Below are 21875 nucleotides of genomic sequence, written 5' to 3'. Positions count from 1 at the left end.
TCTGACAGAAGAATGTTAACATCCTTAATTTAGAACCTTTGGTAATTGAAGTCTCAATATTAATGTTTTGCACTATAATTTATAGGAATGGTTTCTGAGAGTAAAGTGCTTGAGTGTCACTACGCTCGCTCGTTGTCAGAGGACCTACTGGTGCCTTGCGTGGGTTCCGAGGGTCCATTGGCTCTGCTGGCGCAGGCTCCTCACAATGTGGGTGGAAGCGGTGGTGCCACGGGGCCAGGGTCTGGAGTGGGGTCAGGAATCGGAGTGGGGGCGAGTGCCACGGCGGGTAACGGGGGTGATCCCGGAGTAGTGACTTCATTAGCAGTCGACACCCCCGGCGCACATGCTGGACAGGAAAAGAGAACTCGGTTAGTTTGCATAATATAATTAAAATAATGGTTTTTAAAGAATTCTACCGCGTAAACGTCGGTTCAATTAATTAATTATAATACATTATGAATAATCTAATAATATGTGTCATACATTTATCTGAAATATATCATCTTAATTCTTTGACTTAAATAATATGAATCACGTGTTACAGGTTTTCCTTGTCTCATGATGAGGGATCCATCGGGAATACATCAGATAATTTGGAAGCTGTGTCTGAAGCTGCAAGCAATCATTCAGTCACTTCCAGCCTTGAGATGGAGACCGAAGACCAAAATGATAATCTCAGCGATATGGTAGTCACAATTTAATGACAATTCATTGTATACCATTATTTATTTTCCAAAACACTAAGTACATTTATCACTATATAAATTGAAGGATACTTTCATTATCTTCTATTTTAATTAACGATTGATTGGTTTCTTTCATGATATTCATATCTATTCTTCCTATTCCTGTTTTCGACTGTATAAAATCCATCCTTCCCACATGTCCATTCCAGAATTATTTTCTTTGTATTTCCCATCTAACTACATCATTAACTTTGCCAATTTCTCAGATCTGTTAATTTTTGCTTTTCTAGCTCTTTTCTAATTTAGTATGGTTACTAATTATTTCACATATGGTTCATAATATACTTCCCTCTGTTGTTTAGGTATCGGCAAACGTGAGCGGTCGAGGATCTCCAAACATTTCAGGAAGAGATACTCCATCGTCACAAGTCACAGAAGGTGAAGCTGGTGTTGGGCCACCGATGCCTCAAGCTCAAAGGTAATTAGTACCCTTAATTAATATCTCTAATGGTATTAAATAAGTATATTGTTGATATAATTGTTTTTATAACATGTTTGTACTTTCTTTACAGGCATCCTGCAAGTATCCCTCTCAGTTCGACAGCTGCCATAAAGCAAGCCAAATTATTAAAGAGGACCAGGCATGATATTGAAGACAAATTCTGCAAGTTTGAAATAAAAGTGAGTCATCATTTTAGCTGTTTTCTTAATAATATTGGTATATTCAATCGGTCGACAAATTTATAACCATTTTGACTTGTTCTATTTGTCAGAAACTCATGGAAGGCGATGAAACAATCAGCATAATATCAGACACTTGGAGTACAGATGTCTTAGCGTCTGATTCTGAAACTATCGGAGAGTCTTACGATAGAGCATTGATTACCCCCACTCTAGCTATTGGGCAGCAGAATGCATTGGCTGGTAAGTGAAAAACACCATGTACATAATATGTAAAGGGTTATCTAATTTCTAGTATGAATTTATTTTTTACACAATAAAGTCAGTGTTTCACAACTTGTTCGCATGTGGCCCCATCCTGCTGGAACTACATGTTTTCCAAATCGACATCTTCAGATTCTGGCCACAAAAAGTCGGTTATCATTTGCCTATAGCAAACACCATTGACCTTAACGGTCACTCTCATGATTTTTGAAGAAGTACGGCCCGATGGCGTGTTCAGTTGATAAACCGCACCAAACAGTAATTATTGCAGCATGTAACAGCCTCTCTTGAATCACTGAGTGATTTGTGGGTTTTCCTTACCCCAAGTATGTTAGTTTTGCTTATTAATAATACATTAAGGTTAAAATGTGCCTCATCACTGAAGATGACTTTCCCTATCGGTTACCTGCTCTTCCGAAACCCAATAGATGACTCTGTGACGCTGCCCGTGGTCCGTTGGCTTTAGTTCTTGCGTGAGTTAGATCTTATTGGGGTGCAGGTGAAGGTCTTTATGCAAAATTCATCATAAAGAACCATATGAGAGGCCAAGTTGCTGCGATCTTCTTGGATTCAACGTTTCTGGCTCTTTAGTCACACTTTCACATACAGCAGCTTTGCGTGAACGAGCTAACGTACATAGGTGTCAGGCTATCCAAAACACTAGCAGTCTCTTCAAATTTTTTAATCAACTTGCGAATACTGCCTTCAGTTGGATGATGATTTCTACTGAATTCTGACCTTAATTTTCGCCGTACGACCATCAAAGAGATGTTATTTTCGTAGTCTGATTGTAGGATTTTTACGCATTGTGCGCAGGAGAAACAATCCATTGTGTTAAATGGTAGACTTATTTGACAGGTATCAAATGATAGGACTGTGAGATTCGTACCATTAGTTGAATAACCCTGTACATTAAAAAAAAACATAAGCTGTATTTTTATCACTTCTTCACTTTATGTTATGTGCAGTGTTTCACAAATTCATGGATACTTCAAATTACAAAATTTTCACAGCACACTGAAAAATTCTTATGTACATATCACTATTTTCAAACTTGCATATTTCATGAAAAGCTTACATCTATTTATTTTATGTCTGGGTTGACACTTGAAAAGCTATTAATATTTCCTTATATTTTTTTTTAAAGATATTAACCTCTTTTCTAATAGATGGACACTTATTTTATTAATATTGATGCAAAGGAATTTTAAGCCAAATTGAAATTTTGAGTGTCGGTTTTGCTAAAATAATAATTGAACATCAACCTTAACCACTAACTGTAGTCATCACGTCATGTGAAAGCTTGAGTTTTACGATACCCTGCAATCAACTGCAAATCAGTTGGGAAATTTTGACATAGTGTGTACCTGTTCTTTTGTATTATTGTTTTAGCAGTGGTCGGACAACAAGCCTTGCCACTGGTCCAGCCAAATCAGCCTGATGTATCAGAAACTGCAAGCGAATCTGCATGGAGCACGGATGCTTTGGTTTCTGATAGTGACCGTATGACTGAGGTGTGTAATATTTTCTCTATATCATTATATTTGTCGATAGCTGATTCAATTTGATTGCTATAATTAAATTTGTGTTGAATGCTTTGTGAAAGGGATTGAAACATGCTAACTTTTGTGGGTTTCAGGTGGACATGGACGAATGCAACAGCATTGCTCGTTCTGACACAGGAACAGTGAGGTCAGATGGAGAACCTTTGCCACCGGTTATTCCACATCCTACCGTTCCGCAGCCTCATCACCAATTTAGTCCTCTGAATGTGAGTTCATTTTAATAAATAGCTACTGTTTGAAATAAACGTACACCATAACCTCTGTAATCTCAATCTTCGTGAGAGTATTGTTGCAAATACGGCAGTGTGTTTTATAAATTCAATGTCAGCTTCTTAAATGGTCATCTAGAGTAATTCAAAATATATGCAGCCAGATAATGGATTCAAAGATTCTTAAATCTCCAGCGAACAGAAATATGTAGACAATTACATGGGCATGTGCGTTCCATATCATAATGTTTTTGTCGCAGTGTCTCTGTTTCTTTTGTCATAGACAACATGCTGCCATATGAGTGAGTAAATGATTTTGTCCTTTCATTAATTATATCGCAGTATAAATAATTGACATAGCTTTTCGACTAAATGATATTTATCATGTCACATATTGTATTAGTACAGCCCACTCACCAGTTTGGTCTTCTCGTATTATCTTCTTTAGCCATGTCCGCTCTTGAAGTAAAGTATATGGACACAAAGCAGTGCCTCCAACAATTGATGTCGCTAACCAGTCTTTGTATGTTTTTCCAAGTCATGTCAACATCCCGTAGCTTCGCCGAATACATCGTGTGGACGGTATTTAGTGGTCTTTCAGACACTGAAATCCGCATGGCCTGAAGAAAATGCAGGCCAGGTTGAGACTCCTTTCACCATGTCCAACGTCTATGTTCTATGGTTTTTCTATCTTGGAGAGTCGCAATTTTAGAGATACGTTTTTATTTTAGATCTCTTGAAGTACCTACCTATTATTTAGAATAACTTTCGATTGCAAAACTTTTATTTTTTTGTGGTTTAGTTAAATTTTTTATATAAATGTACCAATTTTTGTGTTAAGAACATCAACAGAGACGCACTACTGAACCGTCGGCAGATGTGCGCAGCTTCATCTGTCCACACCGCCCACCCGGACAACAGTCCGAGCATGTTGAACAACATTTTAAATGGCGGCCTGGCCATCAACACCAGCGGAGAAAATGCATCCAGTGAAGAGAGTCCTGAGGATATGGCTCTCTTGAGAAGTCCCCCTACCAGGTGCGACAATATGAAATTTAATAAATTATTTGAACTATTTGATTGACAGTTTAGATTTGAAATGACTGATTACGTTGACTTATTTTCATTTCCAGAAATGCAAACGTATCGCCTCCGTCATTCATGAATGCTAACAATTCCGCATCAAATTCAAACAGATCACAAAATAGTGAAGTCGCCAATAGAAATACAAATGGACATCACGGGAACTCGTCTTCGTTTGTGCTAAGGAATCGCTCCCATGAAATTTCAACCAGAAGGCCGGTCGGTTATCACGCCAGAGTTTCCAATACTCTCAGCAACAGTAGAGATATGTCTTACGCTGAAAACAATGGAATAGTAGTCAATGGATATCCGGTAAGAATTTATATTTTATATACAAACAACATTGTTTCCGTTTCCGATACAAATTCGTTCAAATTGATAACATCAGTTCAGTGGTGACTATTATGGATTATTCATTGAATTTATGGAAATCTCTATCAATAAATTATATGAATTTTAGCGAATACAGTACTCTCTCAGTAATCCGCCTCCCCAAAAACGAGACAAGTGTCCAATTAGTGAAAGCGGCGGATTATAGTGCATACATACAAAATATGGTAAAATTAAAACAGGTATTTCGTAAAAATAGTTTTTTTTTTGAGAAATCTGTACTAGCAAATTACGGTTTTATTTATAATCAAAAACAAGTCTTTACTAAATTATATATATGTATAAACTAAGTTTATTAACTAAATATTAAACAGTAAATCAATTTTTGTGATTATTGTTCAGTGAGGCAGATATTCTTGAGTGGCGTAGGATTCCTGGGTTTTCCTATGACCAAAAGCTTCAGTTTGTGTGTCCCGGTTCCATTGGAGCCCGGTATAATTGTGATGCGGTCCTTAGGCACGTTCCTCCCTGGTACATTACTTTCTTTGCGATGAATGCACGTTTTACGAAGAAGACGTTTCCAAAATAGACCCGTCTCATCTGCGTTGTATACTTGTATGCGGCGGACTACTGAATTTGAAAATTGAATACCGGCGAATTATAGAGCTTGATTTTGTGCTTTCACTAGTAAAAATAATGGCAAATTATAGTAGTTGTCGGATAATGGAGCGCGGATTACTGAGAGTGTACTGTATTTTGATATACAGCTGGTTTTGAATTAACCGTGGTTTTATTGTATCAAAATTCAATTTTCAATTCATATAAACAGTAACCAATAAACCTACAAAGGACTATGTTTTGCTCAAATTTAAAGTTACACCGTGAATTGAGAGTATATTTTTATTAAATAGTAAAAATGGTTTATCACAATTTGTGCAATCTAAAAATATTACTTGTCACTTTATGGTGATTTATTAATTTTATTGACAGGTGTCTCCAAACTTCTCGTCTAGACCCGTACCCGACATTCAAGCGGGGCCGAGCCACGCTCCTTGCCTCGACAGTCCTCTCTCTGCTCTCGACAGTCCCGGACAGCCTGCTTTTTACCAAGGGTACCGGGAGAATCATGCCAGACCTAATCTCGATATGAACGTATTCGATTTCAGCCAACAAAACGATGGGTCAGTAAAATATCTCTAAGCTAAATTTATTGAAGATTTGACACAACTAACAGTTAAAATGTATCTTTGTGTACTAACCTCAAATAAACATGTCAAGAATTATATTGCGTGTGAATGAATGTGTCATAAATCGTTTGTGATCCTGTCATTTACGGTGATGTACCTTCTCAAAACTAATTAATGGTTCCGTTCAGGAAGCACAACAATAATGGGAAGTGCTTTAATTTCTGGGTGTGGTTGTAAGAAAGTACAAGTCGTAAGTGTGTAGAAACATGGTATAAACTTAAACACATAATATTAAAGATTGTTTTTTTTTTCAATATTCATGTCAGTATCATAATGTGCATTAAAGCAACGTTAGCGAAATGCAAATTTGATATTGGTAATATTTGAGGACATTGGGCAGGATTTGTGTATTTCTTGTTTTCTATGGCCTGACCATCATTACATCATAAACCAAATCCGACTTCTAAGCCTTGGTCTATAGCGACTTGATTTCCGCATATCTATCTGCGGGTTCCATTGATCAAAGCTTTGCATTAAAAATATAAAATTTTCTGGGCGCAACTCACTAAAGTACTTTGAATACCTATCTACATTTATAGAGTGACGCATAGCATCTGATATGCTTAAATATTGTCATACTTGCATATAGTTTACATTGCGATGTGTAAGTCATGACTGTGATTTATGAATAACAAAATTGAATGATGTTGCTGTTGGAGCTACGGTCATTGTGACTAATTGGCATCTGTCGATAGGAGGACTAGTTTTGGATTATCATGTTAGTTGTTTCATTGCTCTAGTTATTCAAAATGAGCTCTATGTATTGCATGAATCTCTCCTATCTTTGAAGAATTAATTTTACTTCGAGTGACAGGATAATGTTGAATGATGAAGAAATAGTATTAACGTGTCTGGAATTATGACATTTATTACAGTATGGCAGAAGTCATCAACCATCACTCCATCCTCCAGCCGGAAATATCAACGCCGGATGGCATGTTTCACAGTGAAGGCTCGGCTTTCGTCGAAGCATCATTCAGTGGAAGCGCCACGAGCCGCTGGCTTAACGATCCCAGTCAGAAATTTCCTATTCGACCTCATGCTGAACTCGCCAGTTCACCTTCGTCATCTTCCACCGGCAACAATCCCTTGGGCTCCAATCATCAGTTGCAGAACAAACCTGGAACATCGACTACAATTATAAGAAACAATATGGACAGTGCCGGACACAATAATCTAAACTCAAATATTAGAACAAATGGATTGCACGATGGAATGGTCATCACGAGTTCGGAGACAGTTTTCCGACCTATACAGGTTGAAAGGGATAATTTAGAAAATGGAAGCAATCATATTGATTTGTACAGTAACAATATGCAAGTGTCTTCGAATCACGCCAACTCAATAAACGGATTTGAGGATCATTTTGTTGATTTACCGCGTGATCAGTATGAAACACGTAGCAATAATGTCGATCTAGATTACGATCGGAATGATAATAACACCCCAAATGTGAGAATGCATTCATCGGTGATGACGACGCAGCACAGTTTTGCATCATCGAATTTAGTTGCCAATTCTGTTTCGCGCGTTTCCAAAGCCACCGAAAGCCGCACTAGCATTATAAACATTAGCTCGTCACGGATTGAGAAATCGAGAGAGAATAAGCCGGCCGAGTCCGCCGAGAATAACGGGTGCATATCATCAGGAAGTGCCATATCCTTGAGTACGCTATCAGTGAACAGCGCTGACACTTCCACCTCCGATCGGAGCTCCAGTCAAGATGTCAATTCAGAAAATTTGACAGAACGTCGCATTTCCCCAGCACCACTGAATAAAGTGACAATTTTGAGCAGTGGTGATGTTAAAATGCACAGGATGGATTTGTCATCTGGTATGGGATGTAGTAACGGTGCCAATACTCTTCCCAGAAATTCAACTATGCAAGGATGTGCTGGATCCTTGAAACCCGGAGCTTCTACGGGGGCTATCCCTAAGAGTATCAGCTTCGATGCTACCGCTGAAAAGAGTCACAGGTAATTTTTTCTGCATATTTTTACACAAGTCTAATATTCATCGTAATAAAGTTTATCAATACACATAATATTATTTTTAAAATAGATAATAAGATTTAAGAACATAGCATTCTTTATTGAATACAGATAAATTTTCATAACACATTAGAAACATAGATATGTATATTCATCGTGGCTTGTGAGTGCATTGGTAGCTTATTTAAATGGTAAAGCGACGAGCGTTATTTGATTTTAGATTTCGTTTTCACGGCATGTGTGACTGTGTTCAGCAGATCGTTAAATTCTTATACATTCATCAGAGACTACATAAAATGCACTCACGGTGACAACGGTCGAGCGCCTGTCCCTGGCGCAGTGGGTTGCAAATTAAATCCTGCGGCTGACAGAAAAAAATTATTGTTTTTCTATGGGTGTTCGGTTGAGAGCGAGGACCCAGTGGATTAAGTGAATTGCTAACAATGGTTTTCTATCAAATTCCAGATATCATTCAGGGCGAAGAGTGGCTGACGATTCAAATGAAGGTAGCGGCTTAAATTTTGGTGACTTGAAAAACAACATGAAGAGATCCGGCGGAAATTTACTCAACAAAATCAAACTCTTCAGGAATAAAAGTCGAGGATTTGCCTCATCTGCGTCTGGTTTTGGTAAGATTTTATTTAATGCTAACATTATAATATCACTCCTACACCTACGGTGGAGCAATGACTAGCACACTCCTGTTCTGTAGGTCCCGTGTTTGAATACAGAACACGACATACAGAGGGTTGAGTGGCTAACAATCAATCCTAAAAAAACTGTAAAAATACGTTCAAATTATGGATTTCGTAATAGTATGTTCAAAGGTTTCTCAAAATAATGTATTTTGAATTAAACTTTTGTCACTATGTAATTGATTATTTTTAAACATGAATTTAAGCTTTCAGCATGTGATTTCTCGATTTTATACAATTCTACGATACTTATATTATACAGTACTTTATTGATTTCTGGAGAAATTTAAATTTAAGGAATTATGGGAATAAGTTTTGTGAATTATTTTGGAAAAAAAGTATGATTTTTAGTTTTCCCAGGAAATTTTTCTGCTATTCTGGGAAAAAAAACGAATCTATTGTATCATGTCCTTTTTTTAGTTTTTAGTTTAGTTTTAGGTTACTTCCAAATGAACCTCAATTTTTAAAATATATTCGCGGTAAGAATCTTGAGATTCTCATTGATGGATTTATCGATAAATGAGAATTTCGAAATTTCTATAAAAAAAATCTTACATTAACGGTTTTAATGGGCTATTGCACCAACAGCGGCTTCCCTTTGTTCATTTTTCAGAGGTGTAATGGGAGGGTCAAGCCAAGTTGCTGTTTTTATGATGTTTTCAACTTGTGTGTATATGGTTAACGTGCCCTAATTGTAGGTTAATTACACCAGTTAACTAATGGCGACACAGAAAGGATTTCTACGTAATATTATGTTTTAGGTCAGAAATGGTGATTTACTTTGGTTTTCTCATATGCATCATAAATACTTGCAGGTAAAAGAAATGTCAATCAGGAATACAATGAAGACCTTTCGAAGGCAGATGCTGAATGTGAGCTTGACAACAATTCTGTTGGCATCGTTGTCAACAGAGGCGATGATAATCTTTCAAATAGTTTACCTATCGGCGGTGCCAACACACAGAAAATCAATACAGGTATTCTTTAATCATTACCACAGAACATTCTGATTCTAGAAAAAATCTCTAAATAATCCAGGATTAGAACATGTACTTCTTTGCATTTTATTACCTACTTGCTGATAATAATTTGTCTACAAGATGTTTTTTTTTTAAAATATTTGTTTCTATTGTTTTATGGTCGGGAACATAAAAATAATGGGATGTGGGTTGCCTTCTGGGTGAGGTTGTAACAAATTTTACATCTCGAATGTGGAGAAATATGGAATAAAGAATATTATGTTACTTTCAATAGTTAGGTCTGTATCACATTAAAGTTTGTCAAGTAAAAAAAATGCGCATCTTGTGCTCTTTTGTGTTTCTTCGGATTTATGGCTTGGCCGTCATAAAAAAATAAACCGGATTCAAAACCTTGGTCCATGGCAACTGGCTTTTACATTTCTATCTACTTCTTTGTTTATAGGAGTACAACACAACTGTACCCTCCCAAATTGTACTGTTAAGCACCATTGCATCCATTTGGATTCTTCAATGGATAATAATTAATTGGTAAAAAATATAATGTCTTAACAATTTGTCCTTAAATTTCAGAGTTGTCAGATGACATTCTAGCAAAGTATCGCCGCAAAGCATCATCGAGTAGTGATGCAGCAACTTCAGATTCGACCAGCAACTCGGGTCATTCAGCCGGAGTTACGGGAAACAGATCTCGAGGAGCTTCCATTGCTTGTGATGATGGGGGAAACGGATCTGATGGTGAATCGGCTCCTGATGGACTTAGGTTAACATTTTGCACATTGTCTCTCAAATACTGTTCAGCTCTTTTTAGAAAAAGTAGTTGTCTCAAGAAAAACTGTTAATCTCGCAAATAAGTTTGTAGGTGGCAATAATATAGGTACATCAGATACATCACAAGGCTTGATATCTATGATCCTAGGCTTAACATCCATGGTCAGGCTTACCATACGTCTCGGCTTGACAATGGACAACAAAGTCAGCTAGTTTATAATGTTATTGTAAACCGTGCATCCAAATTTTGATGAGTTCGTCTATTCAGCGAGTTTTAGGGTGTCCCTGTGGTTGTCTATTCGTTGTGCGTCATTTCCAGTCCATTGCCATTTTATAACCTATCACACTGTGTCTGCTGTTATACAGTACACATCTTCTGATCCATATGCAAGAAAATTTGAGCCCTAAAATGCGATATATATTATATTTTTTTTCAAATATATATATCGAAAGTGTACATATATAGATTTAGGTGTGCATTTTTGTTGTTTTTATATGTATGTCATCGCCAGACAGTGCATGAACGAGGTTGTCAAAAAAAATTGTTTTGTCTTGACATATTATTTGTGTTTTTTTCTTCAAAAAACAATTCTTATTTTTAATATTTTTTTATTTTAAGTTTGTCCCGGCTTGGAAAAAAATAATGATGATAGTTTTTATTGAACTTTCGTTGCTGGGCACAAGCAAAGTTTCTCAGATACCATGTAGATAAATGTGGACTGCTGCACATTTAACATATTATACTCTGATTAAAAAGCCAAAAAATTGAATAGTATGTATTTTTATTTTTTCAGTGATATTGCAAGTGATATTGAATTTGATAGCCTGAAGAGAAAACTCCGCCTCGTCTTATCTAATATGGACATTCACAGTTTTGAAATATCAAATGCAGTAAGTGTGATTTCTTATAAATTTTATGAGAACCGACGTACTGCAATTTGTTTTTATTTTTATGTATGGTATTTGTGTATATCATTGGTTTTCGAACTTTTTCGTCTCGCGCCACCCTCGTTTCAAAATATTTTCTAACAGCATCCTAAATAAATACCAATCAGTGGTATGGGTGTCCGCTGTAACCTTCACAGTTTGTTAAATCTTGGATTCAAACTAGACATATGCTGCGAAAAATGACCCTCTTTAATGATTACGTGTATGCAGTTGACAGGCTATCCCATGGCCAACTAAACATCCTTGGGTGTGCCTACACAACAGATTTTGTGTTTTCTGTTAATGCTCTAAATGGAGTGCCAAAATACATGAATAGGAAAATATTATGAAGTATATCTTATCAAGCCGTGCTGTGGCCAAAATATTATTTTGATTTATATTTTTTTTTAAAGCGTTCAAAACTAAACATAGGTATTTTTGTTTTTTTGTACATAATGTAACGTTTCGTAATGCAATTTCGAGGTTATCATCCATCCTTCATTGTAAAATTCTAGATTTATCAGTGAATTCTGAATTCAAATTAAGAGTTTTTTGACGTCGAATAATGTCAATAGGCAATTTTGTTGTTCCGACCACAAATTAAATTAATTAAAATTAAACCACAGTTTTGTTTTTTTTTATGCGTTGACCCAAATTGTAACCAACGAATCTTCAATAGAAATTCACTTCTCTAGAACAGTATTTCCTAACCGCTGGTCCGCAAATAGTTGTCGGCCATTTTAAATGGCATATGCGAACAATTCTTAGCAAATCATCATTCAAAAAAATATATATGTCTACGAATTTTAATACTTTGGGATAGTCGCCTACAAGAGGATTATATAGATATGTTTCCACTTTTGCAAGGATTTTAAATTGCCACTGACGTCAACCGAAAAGTCATTTTAAATATAGTTCAACATTTAAGGGCGTTAGTTCAAAACTTTAATCGCTATTACTATGAAAATGGGGATCCTCGTTAAGGCATCTACGGGTTTATAAAAACTTTAATGAAGACGTCGAATCATGCGTCCTTCGTATTTGAGAAGAGGGAAACTCAATCGAGTTACCTTCTGACGCGGCTCCTTAGTGTCCAGACATAAAAAACAAACACGGTCTCAGTTTTGGATATCAATCGAAGAAGAATATCTATTTGTAAGTTACAAAGCCATTAAATTATTTTCTGCATTTTCCATTACGTATTCATGTAAGAGAGCTCTTTCGGCCATGTCAGTAATCAAAACGAAACAGAGAGACCGAATCAATATCAATGCAGCGCTTTGCCTCTACGAAACAACACTGAAGTCACGGTTATTACTATTCTAGCAAAGATGCAGCAGCACATTTCGCGTTGTTTTTAAAAAACTAAATATTACTTTCTCAAAATTACAGAAGTTCTATTAACAATAGAATTTGCATGGTATATATTTTTTATATTCACCATCATACTATCACATGTCCATTAGTTATAATATAAGATTTAAAAACTTATAAACAAAATACTATTTAAAAAATAGTTTTTATTTTGCATTAGCGGTCTGCAAAATATTTCTCATATTTTCACCGGTACACAAAAGGCTGGTGGATCAACTTAGTATTTAATAGTTTAGATCTGGATCTTAAACAATATGGATGTATGTATATAAATTGAATATGTGTGCATTTTATGGTGAAATATGTTTGTGATGTTAATTTTTTTAAATATGCAGCGTTCTGGATGGGCAGCTATGGCATGCGCCCTTCGCATGGAGAACGGTCCGGGGGCCCTCGGTGTCTTGGGTGGGATCGGAGCTCGCCGAGGCCGCACCCCTCTCTCGTCTCTGAGATCCGACTCCAGTGGGCGACGACCTTATGCCGCTTACCTCGCTACGTGCCGACGGGCATTGCTCTCAGCTATAGCAGCCACTGAAAGGTAGTCATCAACTGCTTATTCAACATGTTGACAAATTGACTTCCATTTGTGCGAGTGAATTCGTAAAATATGTGCATAATTTGGAACAGTCTCAGAAATGTACCAATTCGAAAATTCATTGAAATATACTTGTACCAAATGGGACTCGGACCCATATCCTTTGAAATTATGATTAATTCTTCTTAGTCTAAGTCTACTATATGAACACTACGAGGTGAGGTGCCTCCGAGAATCTCTGTCGAGTACCAGTCATCTTGTGTGTACATAGGTTATGCTAGCATCCTGTGGCTCCACCAGATGGTATTTAGCGGCCTACCATTACGCCAGAATCCAGTTGGTATCTTAAATGTTTCCATTGTGATTTCCAGTGAAGCAGAGTGGCAGAGAGGTGAAGCACTTCGGCAAGCAGCTCTGGCGGCAGCAGCACGCGCTCGGGTATCTCTAGCGGCACGGGAACCCAGATTGGCAGCTCTTCAGGAAGGTCTGCGAGCCGGACTTGCCGACGATAAAAGAGACACACTGGCCGCCACTCTCGCCGCATTGGCCTCAGACATGGCTGCCGAAGATGCTTGGGCCGGTGAGAATAAATATTTCACTCATCTTCCGCTTACGTTTACTATAGGGTTTTGGGATTTTGTATGTGGAAGAATCATTACTACAAGCTCAAAACACAATAGGTGTATGCATCCAATACATTTAGTGTATTTTTATATTGAAAATCGTACCAAGCAGGGGTCCCGCAACAAAATCCCTGTGATTTTACTCATGGAAAATACAGGGTACGAAAGGGATACCCGCAATAGAAAGACAGACAGATGTGAGTTGTCTTCAATAGAGATGGCCCTAGATTATAAAATAATAAGGATGTGCAACATTTTTCGAAAACGTGTCAATTTTATATTATTAAACAAAACAAATAAAAGGCGTTGATTAGTAGGTATAAACAAAATATAAAATTAATGCTGTATATTTTATATTAGTCGTATAATACTTTTGATAATCGGCAAATATTTATTACATAATAATGAAATATTTTCAAGAATTTTATTCTAGAGGTGCCTTTTTGCAAGTGAAGTTAATTTTATTGCAATATGATTCTTTCAGGTGCCTCTGAGTGGGAGCTGGAACAAGCGGCTTTGACAGTAGAAAGAGCCGTCATGAGTCGAGTTTATCTGCAAGCGATGTTTCCCAACGGTGACGGTGATATACTTCGTGACCAGTAAGTTCCCATGTCTCGTTTTATTTATTCACATACTTGAATTTTTAGAGTATAATGAGCATACCATAGAAAATCATACTGTAGACTACACTACATCGACTATCTATAATGGTAGGCCGGTGTTTTGTTGGGATAGTGGACAGTTCTCACTGAAAATTCATACCTTTGATTCCTCTTGGTCTGTTCCAAAAACGATGATATGGGCAATCGAGGTACATCTGCAAACAATGTGCCATTATGTGTGGGACCTTGTTTTGAAATATATCGTTCCTTCGAAAACCACTGCATGAAATGTGATATCAGTTATTCCGATAAAGTGATTAAGATGTGAAATATTGATTATTATAATGATAAGTATATTTTAAAAACAATATTTAGTGTGAAAATGTTGAGGAAAAAATAGAGAAACGTGTTAATTTTTCGATTTCAAGATTTCACAATTTTTTGTCATTCTATGCGTATTTCATATTTTTCATTTATTCCAAAAATAGTTGGCCTAGAGGTAGGCCTAGTAAAATTTGGCTGACAGTGAATCCCAACAGAAATATCTTTACTGTTATCATCAATGCCTTTAACTGGTATTTTTAGATATTTCGTATTGGCAAAATTATTCATCTGGACTGTTTGGAAGTTTAAAGTTTATTTCGATCCACAAATCTAAAAAACGTCATTGCGGTTTTCAGGTTGCTACACGATCATATTTCCCGTTTAAGCGGGGGCGGAGTCGGTCTCCCAGAAAGAAGACTTGCCGGAGCACCGTGGATTTCCGCTCAAAGAATTTTGGCGCATCTGCCCGCTTACAAGACTCCCAGAGATAAGGTATTACAGTAAAACCTCGGTATTTCGAACACCGTTAAATCAAAATTCGCTCTAAAATTAATATTTTTCCAATTTTATCCCCCAAAATTCATACCAAAAGTTCGTTATAAATCGAAATATTCGTTATTTCGTAATTCGAAATGAATTTTGGTACGCACAAGCAATTATTATTCGTATAAATAGATGTTTATTTTTGTTTACTCAAAATATTTTGAAATTCATACATATTCCCGCCAGCTATGGACGAATCAGTGATTAGTTATTATTATTATACATCTACCGTTATAGCGATGACGCATCGGCGTTGTGTAGTAACTGGCACGCACAGCTGAGTTAGTTTCATTCGTTATTAACCCACGGCCGCGCACCGCGTGCAGTACATATTATCATACAAAATTATTGATACAATAGTAAACAAATAAACGCGTGCGTGTATTCGTAATACCCGTGTATTTATATTAGTAGTTAGTCTCGTTGTTTTTATATGTGGCTACAGACATTTTTTTATATTGTATACTGTACCTGTGTTTATCGATAGTGTTTTGGACTGGCGTTTTTTCTCGTATTTTGCTTATTTATGACATTTATTTATCGATAGCGTTTCGGACTCGCGTTTTTGTGACTTGTGTTTTTCTCGTATGTTGCTCATTTACGACATTAAATTAGTGTTATTAACTCAAGACAGACTTTATTATTTTATATTTGTAACAATGGCTGATGTAGTTAAAAAAACATATAAGCCTCTTACGATCGCCAAAAAAATGAATTTGATTCATGATGTCGACAATAAAGTTGACAGCAAAGGAAAGCTTGCAATTAAATATGGCATACCAAACTCAACGTTGTCGAACATCTTGAAAAATCGGGAAAAGGTAGAAATGGCATTTCACCAATTCAAGATGAATGGCGATAATTTTCGATTGCGACACGCGAGTCACGAAGAATTAGAGTCAAAGCTATTTGAATATTTTTCAAATATACGATTGGCTAATATTCCGATATCAGGCCCGTTATTAGTTGAAAAGGCGAAATCGTTAGCCAATCATATGGATATTGTCGATTTTAAGGCGTCATCCGGTTGGTTGACTCGATTTAAAAAACGTTTCAACATTATATGTTTGGCTGTGTGTGGCGATGCTCAGAAGGTCGACGAGACAGAGGTCTCAAATTAGTTGCAGACCAATGAACATATCATTGATGGATATCAACCAAGAAACATATAATATGGATGAGTCGGGTGTTTTTTATAATTTGTTACCAGACCGGACGTTGGCTATAAAAGGCGAAAAATGCCACGGAGGCAAAAGAAGTATGGAGAGACTGACAGTTGTTTTATGTACAAACATGGACGGATTCGAAAAAACCAAATTAACTATAATTGGCAAATATAAGCGGACGAGGTGTTTTAAAGGTGTCAATATGGCTAGTTTATCAATACACTATGAGTATAATGCAAAAACGCGGATCACAAGGGATATTTTTAGTGATTCATTTTAGTATTTTAATTAGTGTTTTATTTGAAGTGTTTTATTGTGCACCTATGTAATGTAACAAAATACTTAACAGGTATGTTTTTATCTTTTTTTAGTGTTTTATTGTTTGTCCCATTAAAAATATTATCACGACTGGCAATACACAATATTGTAATATTAGTCTATGGTACTGACAAACGGTAAATAGATGGCCACTTTGTTTTGTTTGGAATGTCAAAAGTACTAAAAGTAAAATATCTTGTGGTAATGTAGGTATGTACATCTTTTTCTCTCATGATTATTTTTTGCTGTGTTTTTTTAATCAGAATTTCTTCTGTGCAAACAGTAACTTATATAGGGCTAGTGTTTTTATTATATTTGACGTGTTTTGTATGTTACTTAACCATGGCTATCAATGTAAAATATACAAACAAGTTATCATTTCATTAAATGTTTTATAATTCGTTTTAAGAGGTATTGTTGATATTGTGATTAATTTGGCATTTGCATAAATAAACACAATGAATTTCAATACTAAATACCACTCTTATTTCGCCTACCAAAATTGCATTTGAGACATTTGGAGTTTTCGCGCCTTTTTTCGAAAATTTCGATTTATAGCGATTTTGCTAATTCGAAATCAAATTTTCAGGGTCTCTTGGATTTCGAATTACCGAGGTTCTACTGTATAATTGTTTTTATCGGTTTAAGATAATATAGCTCCAATGAGACAAAATATATCATGACATTGTTTTTATTTCTAGGTGGAATGCGTAGTCCGATGCTTGAACAGCATAATGGCGATGCTGAGCATGTCTTCGGAAGGAAGCGCTCCAGGCGCAGATGATCTCACTCCCGCTCTTGTCTATGTCCTCATTAAGGTTTATATTATTTTTCTTCTTCGTCAGGGCGTCATGATTGAGGATCGTGACTGGGATGATTAAGCTATTTGACGACCTTTTCCATGGCTTAGCTCCATTCCTCTCGGCATTCAATAGTGCAGTAGAAAACCTTTGGCATTCTTGTATTATTATCATTTTATAAACTTCATAATAGATAATGTAGACTTGACTTACAATATAAAAATTTTTGATGCCATATCTCCATTTTAGATATGATACTTTTGATACTCATACTAATCCCCGTGGTGGACATGCATTAATGTAAAGGAAATAATTAGTAGATGGAAAGTGTGTTTTATGCTTTATCTAAAGGACTCACTGTATTATAGGAAGAGACATGCACTTTCTCTATTCTTATAAACAATAATGTAATGAATTTAAGCGTTGCATGTTTCTGTGCTATTGTCCAAAGAAATGATTACAATAAACAAGTCGGAACATTCCATAGTAATTCTCATTCCGTGTTAGCCATATCGCAGTCATATTTTTGCTTATGTACACTGCATTTGAAGGATCTGTGATCCAAAATGGCAATTTCTATTTTCGTAAAGTCAAGTCTTGGCAAGTCTACAAAAATGTAGTACATATTTTTCTTTCTTATAATATCTTACGTATATGTTACACCAAATTTGCGAAATTGACTATTACATGAAATGGGCAAAATTTTGGCTAATTCATGTAATAGTTAAGTCTGTTGCCTTATTCATGAATTAGGTAAATTTTCTGCTGAGTACATGAATTCGCCAGGGTATGGAATTCTTGAACTGTCAACATGACAGAAGAAAAAGTAAATTTAATACGGATGGTTTTATTAGTTATAATTGGACACAATATAATATTATTATTATTAGGTTAGGTTACGTTTTGTAATTCTGAATTAAATTATTCAACTGAATGTCCATTTTGAGGTTAGCTATCAAGTGTCAACAAACTATCACAAACATTCAATCGACCATTGCACGTTTGATACCCAAGCACGAATTAAATCGCGAAAATACTTTTCAATAAAATTCTTCCGTTATCATATTATAGTTCTAGATTTTTTTTGCGGATAGTAAATGGATATGAACGTCATTGTAGTTATTGGTTGGTATATTTTTATATTATAATCAATGACATTTGACACATTTGTTTAGTTTGATTAGTTGCAAAAAACACCACCGGAGCGCGATTATCTATTTTGACCATAGATAATATATGTACATTTTGACCAATGCATGAGCATTTGATACATTTAGTTTAGTTGCAAAAAATACCACCGTAGCGCTACTATCTAATTTGTCCAATACATGAACTAGGCAGAAAAATTACTGCCGAATTCACGCACTCTCAAAATTTTGCCCATTTCATGTAATATTCAATTTCGCACATTCGGCGTAACATATATAATGTATCTTCGAAACAAATTGTTCTAAAATGTTGTATAATTATATACTAATAAAAAATAATAATTTAACATAGGTAGTTTTTTCAGATGAGACATTTTTATTTACTTTCCCAACATTTTTTTTTTCATTTGTTCAATGTGAGACTGGTTGAATTAAAATAAAAAAATGTATAATTATAATGGAAGAATAATTTATTACTGTTATAAAATCAAAACAATTTGATGTATGCATGTACCTAAATGCAAGTAAATTGAATAATTGAATAAGTAAAATCACCACTTCAGAATGTTGAACTGATGTTACATAATATATTTTATTATTTTGTTATTTTAGGCCAATCCCCCATCTCTGCTGTCTACAGTACAATTTGTGAGCACCTTTCTAAGTGTGCCTCTCGAAGGAGAACATTTATACTGCTGGACCCAATTCTGCTCTGCGGTGGAGTTCATCAAGACAATGGACTATGCGCAGAGCTCCAGGCGTTGAATACTCATTTCGTTTATTTATTTCATGTGTGTTTGTTCCGCAAGATTATGCCGTAAAATTATATTGAAGTTTATTTCCTATACCTGTGTGAAATTGTAGAGCATTATTAATTGATCTTTTTAATTTAATTTACGATGCATATTAAAAAATTCTTTTCTACCTCGTATATTACACATTTATAATAGTGTACATTTATTGTTATTAAAAATGTATTGTCCACTTATTTAATTATTACATACATTGATTGGGATGTGTTTGAAACATAAATCTTCAGTTAACATATTCTTCAGAAACGAAGCACATGCAAACTGAAATTATAAAGATTATTTAATAAATTAAGACGATTATTATTGTATATTGTACATTTTGCTTATTTTGCCAGGGTATTATCAAATGTAACAATACTCCCCCAAGGAAAATACTATCTTGGGTATATTACATAATATATAAGTTTATTATGCAAAATATCTACATACAATAATACTTACAATATAATTAATGATATTATTATGGTGGAAAAGATTTAATGATTTGTGGGCTGCTTGAATGTAACCATTTGCCATTTATATCGTAAAATTAATTCACATGTACTTTTGGTTGTCAGTTTTGCTAGATTTATTGCAGTTGAATAAAACCATTATTTTTCATGATCGGATGGCATTCTGCAGAAAACAACCTACTCACAATAATGTCTTCGATGTTAAAAAAAATATACATGTTTTTATTTTATATGTAACAAAATGAGCTACTTCTATCTATGTACACTTATACATATTCCGGAATGGGCCTAATCCCAATCTTTCAATATCGTCGGTCTATCTTGTACTCTTAAATCCCATTTTGATTAAAACTAGATTTTTCTAATACACGGGGAAACGGCCCCACGATGGCCGAGCGGCTTAAGAGTCTGCCTATAACGTCGTGGGTCCCAGGTTCCAATCCTGGGTCTGGCAAATACTCATTGTTTTTCAATTTGTGTTTGAGTCAGAGTATGGACCCAACAGGTTGGGCAAGTGGCTAACATCCATTTCTCTTAAAAACGAATCTGTTAATACAAACCTCCACACTGTGGAGGCCCATACATATTATGATCTTATTAGATCGGACATGGTCGGGGAAAAAAAAAGTGAATACACACATGTTGCAAAATTCATGACCGCTATTTTTGTCTGTTGACATGTTATGTTTTGTTCAATCCGGATAATCAAGGTTCTCCTTTATTTTATAAATATCAATTCCATGTCTCCCGTAGGATGCCATCCAATTGAGAATATAAATTATTATCTTTTAAAGAAAATGTACCTGGTGTACTTATTTATGTTGAACACTTCAATACTTTTATTCCATATAAATGCTTGATATTTTTAAGTTTAAAGTAATGTAGTATAAATTATGTTATGTAAGATCTAATAAGTATCCAAGTATTGCAAATCTTTGACAATTATTTAAAGATTTAACCTTTTAATAAGTGTAACATCCCTCCCTTGATAAGTTTATATATTATTATGTATAGTGCAGAATGCTTCTGCAATTATTATGACATTATTTTTGTAGTAATATCGTGAATGTCGATTGCGTAACTATGCCCTGTGTACAAATGCGATATTTGTTTTCTGAATAGTTTTGTCAGTAGGGAGTTACGCGCTTGTCGATTAGGCCAAAAATATTCTGACCTTGTCGAATAAGAAATATTTTGAAAAGCTAACATTTATTTTTGTATAGTCATAATAAAAGCATTAAACTGAATGTTGTGTTAGCTCTAAGAGATATGCTGTAAAGTTCCTTGACATAATGTGTATTTTCAAAAAATATGGATGTTGTCGGTAAGCTAAAAGATAAGAGGGTGATAAGTGATATGAAACAGAAATAAAATTGATACGTTTTGAACAAATTTCCAAGTGTACAGAATCTATTTTTACATAATGAGAATAGCAAATAAAAATGTATGTAAACGATTAGGGAAAATGAGTGATGATTGGAGAGATGGTTATATAAAATATACTCAATTTTAAAACTACTATGTGACTTGTTATTAATTTAACCCTTTTGGAGATAATTAAATTTTAGTTTGATAGAATAGTTATCTTACATAATTCGGAAACCAATACCAAACAGAATAAAATTTTTTTTTTATTAGATAGAGTATCATCATTGCACCTTAAAAACAGACTATGTGGTTTTTGCAAAACTATACAAGGAAACTGGCCATAATTATTTCATACATTTATGTATTACGGACCATTATTATTAC

General features: G+C 35.2%; 1 protein-coding gene across 1 annotated transcript in view; it reads left to right on the top strand.

The window, feature by feature from the left end:
* The window catches only part of Gapvd1 (GTPase activating protein and VPS9 domains 1), a 37375-nt gene extending 15734 nt beyond the window's left edge, over positions 1 to 21641 (top strand). Inside the window, exons 8-28 of the mRNA XM_085947071.1 lie at positions 86 to 368; positions 545 to 686; positions 1049 to 1164; positions 1259 to 1367; positions 1460 to 1610; positions 3024 to 3145; positions 3271 to 3402; positions 4247 to 4443; positions 4539 to 4800; positions 5809 to 5999; positions 6941 to 8041; positions 8522 to 8685; positions 9567 to 9728; positions 10302 to 10491; positions 11294 to 11390; positions 13136 to 13338; positions 13707 to 13915; positions 14443 to 14557; positions 15241 to 15376; positions 17613 to 17729; positions 19472 to 21641. Coding sequence (XP_085803197.1) covers positions 86 to 368; positions 545 to 686; positions 1049 to 1164; positions 1259 to 1367; positions 1460 to 1610; positions 3024 to 3145; positions 3271 to 3402; positions 4247 to 4443; positions 4539 to 4800; positions 5809 to 5999; positions 6941 to 8041; positions 8522 to 8685; positions 9567 to 9728; positions 10302 to 10491; positions 11294 to 11390; positions 13136 to 13338; positions 13707 to 13915; positions 14443 to 14557; positions 15241 to 15376; positions 17613 to 17729; positions 19472 to 19624 — 4352 coding nt within the window. The 3' untranslated portion in view covers positions 19625 to 21641. The remainder of the gene's footprint in view (positions 1 to 85; positions 369 to 544; positions 687 to 1048; positions 1165 to 1258; positions 1368 to 1459; positions 1611 to 3023; positions 3146 to 3270; positions 3403 to 4246; positions 4444 to 4538; positions 4801 to 5808; positions 6000 to 6940; positions 8042 to 8521; positions 8686 to 9566; positions 9729 to 10301; positions 10492 to 11293; positions 11391 to 13135; positions 13339 to 13706; positions 13916 to 14442; positions 14558 to 15240; positions 15377 to 17612; positions 17730 to 19471) is intronic.
* Positions 21642 to 21875: the final 234 nt, after the last annotated feature.

The sequence above is a fragment of the Rhyacophila brunnea genome, unplaced genomic scaffold, assembly GCF_057557595.1.
Source record: "Rhyacophila brunnea isolate RB1 unplaced genomic scaffold, BYU_Rbru_1.0 scaffold_2, whole genome shotgun sequence".
NCBI lineage: Eukaryota > Metazoa > Arthropoda > Insecta > Trichoptera > Rhyacophilidae > Rhyacophila > Rhyacophila brunnea.
Note: the sequence above shows the minus strand (reverse complement) of the source record. Positions and strands in the feature narration are given on the sequence as shown.